Source organism: Vigna umbellata, chromosome 2 (genome assembly GCF_029865625.1).
Source record: "Vigna umbellata cultivar VRB3 chromosome 2, Vumbellata_1.0, whole genome shotgun sequence".
Classification (NCBI taxonomy): domain Eukaryota; kingdom Viridiplantae; phylum Streptophyta; class Magnoliopsida; order Fabales; family Fabaceae; genus Vigna; species Vigna umbellata.
The window spans coordinates 39,007,894-39,012,501 of record NC_142166.1 but is presented as its reverse complement, the minus strand read 5'-3'; the positions used below and the strand labels follow the sequence as shown (position 1 = coordinate 39,012,501).

The 4,608-nt window shown below is 28.7% G+C and overlaps 1 protein-coding gene across 1 annotated transcript; it reads left to right on the top strand.

Moving 5' to 3' along the window:
- Positions 1-816: 816 nt before the first annotated feature.
- LOC124841119 (uncharacterized) lies at positions 817-1,895 on the top strand. The gene is made up of 3 exons (XM_047317310.2): positions 817-1,104; positions 1,229-1,291; positions 1,636-1,895. The coding sequence occupies exons 1-3, from the start codon at positions 940-942 to the stop codon at positions 1,711-1,713; spliced, it is 306 nt and encodes a 101-aa protein (XP_047173266.1). The 5' UTR covers positions 817-939; the 3' UTR covers positions 1,714-1,895.
- Positions 1,896-4,608: the final 2,713 nt, after the last annotated feature.

Below are 4,608 nucleotides of genomic sequence, written 5' to 3'. Positions count from 1 at the left end.
AATTGTTTCTGCTAAAGCTAAAACCTCTACAGAAAAATATCGATAAGATAAGTCACAACATGGATGCACTAGAACAAGTCCGCAATGGTGGTGGCAGCCTGATAATAGAGTATCAAGCATTGACCAAGCACTTTGCTATTTGCAAATTGTTTCAAATATTCTTCATCTGGTTCTTTGGTTTTTGTATTCTTGACATCCTGTTCTTAATGTGTGGTAAGATTTAGCCCTTTTTGGTATGACTTTTAATTTATGTGTGTTCAATGAATGGGTATGGTTTGGAGTTTGGGACTCTGTATTTGTTGAGTTATGAACAATTTAGTTATCGAAAACACTTGCTTTTTCTCTTTGAAAGAATTAGGGCATTCAATAGGGAATAAAGGCTTATATTAAATAATTTAATAAATAGTCATAAATGAAACAGATAATGCTCATTTTCTTTTTAATCTTAGTTAAGGTTTTTGAAATCTTTTATTTTATTTTGAAGTGCTTGTGATGTTTTAAATTTGTGTGAATTTAAAGTGATTTTAAGATGAAATTAGAAAATAGAGATGATTGAGAAGACAGGATCACATGCCTGCTTTCCGCTAGTGACATAATAAACCTCCAAGCTGAGAGAGAGGAAGAGAAACAAGGGTTTTGGCTTGTACTGAGCTTGGTTTTTCATGCGTTACTAGAGCCTAAGAAACCTATATTCATCTTACCTTGCCATTTGTATGTGCATTTCTGTTTGTTCCTCGCCATGGCTGCCACGTTAATTCATCTGTTGAAACCACAGCTGTGCCCCTCTCACCCTCTTCATAATGACAGTCAAAGATGCCAATTTTCTGCACCCATCGGTTACAAATTGGAAAAAAACACCCACAATTAAGTATCTCTTTCATTCTATTAAATTTCCAAGGCTTCTAGTGAGCTTGTGTATTCTTTCTGCAAAGCCTGAAGATGAAGCGTTATTCAGCGCCTGCAGCAGCACCACCACCAGTGGAGAACAATGACAAAATCGAGAAACCATTAGCACCAGCGTCTCCTCCTCCCAAGCTTGAAAGAAAAAATTCTCTTGAGGAAGAACCAAAAACTTTACTTCGGGAGGAAATGGATAATGCCAGGGTTTGATCACTCTCTTTCTTCTAAATTATTATTATAATTTTACTCTGATCTTTCTCTTTACTGTTCCAAGATCCAATTAATTTCTTCCATTTTTTTTTCTTTATTCTTAAAATTCTCTTTGCAGGAGGCAGCCCTCAAAATCATCAATTCCCACACCAAGGAGGAAGCTCTGAAAATATTCCTGACGGTAATTGAAATGATTTCTTAGATTTGGTAATCATGATTTACTTTTATTTTAGCAGATCATCAGAATTTTTCCTTTTATGGGGTACATCAGATCTATTTACTCTTGTTTTGAGAAGTTTTCTGAATGAAACAGGATCTGTGTAACAAGCACTGTGCTAGTGAATGACCGATTCTTAATTAGTTTCTTAAGATTGTTATGCATCAGAAATTACAATTTTTTTAAATACCGATATCAATTAACTTTTTTCTGATACCAATTAACTTTTTTCTGATGAAAAAACAAAATTAAGGTGAAATGTTGGAAGCTAATCATGTGTTCATTGTGTTTTTTTTTTGTGGTATTAGGGTTTGGTGCCAGTGGAAACAACCTCAAAGCAGGTGAAAAAGGATGTTGTCGTGTCTGACTGTGATGACTACGAGTGAAACATTGTTCCATTGGAATATGCTATGATGGTGCTGGAAATGTTAAGGAGTGCTTATTTCTGTGTTTTCTCCTGTTTAGTGCTTTTGTTATTGTTGTTTAAATTATCAAACAGTTCATTTCCTTCAGTTGAGAATGTTATTGTCCTGTTATTCTGAACTATCCAAATTTCGCATTTGACTTATTTGGTTTTGCTTCATGATCTCTATTGCAGTTTTAGATTAAAATTTACAGAGTTCTTCTTCACCAAGCATTAATGGCTCTTCAATTGTTGATAATATCATAAATGCAGTAAATTCTTCAATGCAGTTTTTTTTATGCAGTTAATGCAGTAGTATTCCAATTGAAAGTCAAATTTCAAAAATTTATAAATTATTATCATTCCCAAGGGAGTGTAAAATTACAATAAAAAATAAGGTTTGTGATGAATATAGTGAAAACTAAATCATGAATATGAATATTTGTGGATAAAGAAAGAATAAATTTTTCACTTTTTATACATATAACAATATATTAAAATTGTTATATATGTGATTAGAAGTGACAGTAGATTTTTTGGAAGTCACTAGTTTTTGATATATGGAAGAAGCACATCTCAACCAAGATAGATTGGAATAGTTTGTAATACAAAACTTAATTTATAAGCAATTTAAACTTTTAATTTGTATTTTTAAGTTTCCAATGTAAAAAAAAATTATCTTTATAATCCTTTGAAAATATAATTTCTACTAGTATAATGAAAAAGATGTTATACAGAAGGATAAGTTAGCCTTACCATTACTAATGAAAATATGAATTATTTATTAAGATAATTAGATTGAAATAAAACATGACAAAAAAAAATATCTCTTACAAATATTTTGAAACAAATTGATTATTTTTCATTGTCTTATTACATTTACATTATTTTAAAGTGATTGTTTTTAAACCCTATTCTGAAATTAGTTAGGTCTTTATTCATTTTAATTAAATTTAAAGTATGCTGTTTTGTTGTTCTATGCGAGGTGAATATATAGAGAGATTTTTGAGTAAGCCAATTGTATATATATATATATATATATATATATATATATATATATATATATATATATATATATATATATATATATTTTAAACTTTTAAAAGTATTCAGTGTATCCACAACATACTTCTTATCTCATTCTGAGATTAAATCCTTTATAACAATCATTGTTGACTACAAGGATAACAAATTTGGATGATCCTTTGTTTAAAAAATATGATTTGTCATTATAATTGTTAAATTATTGAACATTAGGTTGATTAATTGGATTTTCCCAAATGTCCTAAAGAAAAAATAAACTCAAAAATAAAAATAATTCACTTATAAGTTAATTGGTACAACTTTTCTTATATAGTTTTTTAAAACATTCTTTTTTAAACGTGTGAATAAAACACATTTTAATCTACAAAAAATGTACGTTTCTTGTTTATGTTGTGTGCATGATTGGTGATGATTAGATAGTTCACCATAAACATAACAGAACTATATTTGATAATTTTATATTGAGATTGAAATTAAGTCATATTCATTTGAAAAGATTATTTGATGAGGTTTTAATTGACTTTTTTTTAGTTCTATTATGTCACTTACTTCTACATCCTTTACAATATTTTTACTTTACATAAGATATATAAGATATAATGCACTCTTTTGTAATATGAATTTTGATTTCCAAAATTTAATGTTGGTTAGAGATATTGTTTAGCTGAATAACTCAAAATGAGATTTATCTTATGTAACTCTATTGCTTAAAATGTATTAGCCTCAAGGTTGATAGAAATATAATTTAAGTGATATATTATTACAATGTTTGCTGTAATACAAGGTTTAGAATATCCCAAATATTCTATTTATAATATAACTCCCACAATTTTTTAATTAATTTTTATTTAATAACTGACAGAAACTGTACTATTTTATTTTTATGATCAAAGGTCTTGAACTTTTTACCACTATGCTAGTATAATGTAATGATAAAGTCTTAAACTTAACTTGAGTATGACTCAAGATGTGTTTTTATTTAAAATTATAGTATAGTACATTAAAATAAAAAAAAAATAGTAAGTACTTGAATGAGTATTAGATTCAAAAGATCAAGAGCATTTTCATCACCCTAGTGATTCTAACTGTTTTAGTTTAATTTTATTAAATTTTACTATGTTGCATCAGTTTTAAAAGTGTTTTTTGTAATTTATCCTAATAAGTAAATTTTTAAAGCACATTTTTATTAATATTTGATTTAGTATCAACTAGTACATATGTTCATGCAGAATTCAAAACCGAAACTCATAATTAATAATATTAAAAAGCATTTAATGTAAGAATGATTAATTAGTTTTCTTAATTTATTATTTGAAAGCAAAACGCCAAATAGATCATTAAAGGAAGAGCGATTAACTTTTTATCTTTCATGATGATGATAGCGTGAAGAGAAAGTAATTATATATAAAACGGACAAAACATAATTTGTCACATGAAACCGGTGCTGAGGTTTGTTTGGCTGTGTCAGATGAAATTTGGCTTACATTAAGATAACCCTTCCACAAAAGAAAATAAATTGGCATCGGAATACACAATTTCTGTGTGTAAAATACAAATTGGTGGACCTGCAAAAGTTAAATATATTTATTTATTTTTATTTTAACATAGCTATGTATAAACACAGGATTACATGCAGGTACAGTTCAACGTGAGCAACGCTGGTTCGTCTTCCTGAGCCTCTAACAGCTAAGCTAAGCTACAGTTATCAGTTATCTGATATTCAGGGTGCCAAAAGAAGATACTCAGACGACAAAGTACACCATCGATGACGGTTACTCTTCACCTTACTATATGACAGTGTTTCTTTGTTTTCCTAGGGTCTCCCCTCTTTACA

Coding starts and splice junctions, on each gene's coding strand:
- LOC124841119 (XM_047317310.2), top strand. CDS start 940: ATGAAGCGTTATTCAGCGCCTGCAGCAGCACCACCACCAGTGGAGAAC. Junction 1,105..1,228: donor AGGAAATGGATAATGCCAGG/GTTTGATCACTC, acceptor TTCTCTTTGCAG/GAGGCAGCCCTCAAAATCAT. Junction 1,292..1,635: donor CTCTGAAAATATTCCTGACG/GTAATTGAAATG, acceptor TTGTGGTATTAG/GGTTTGGTGCCAGTGGAAAC.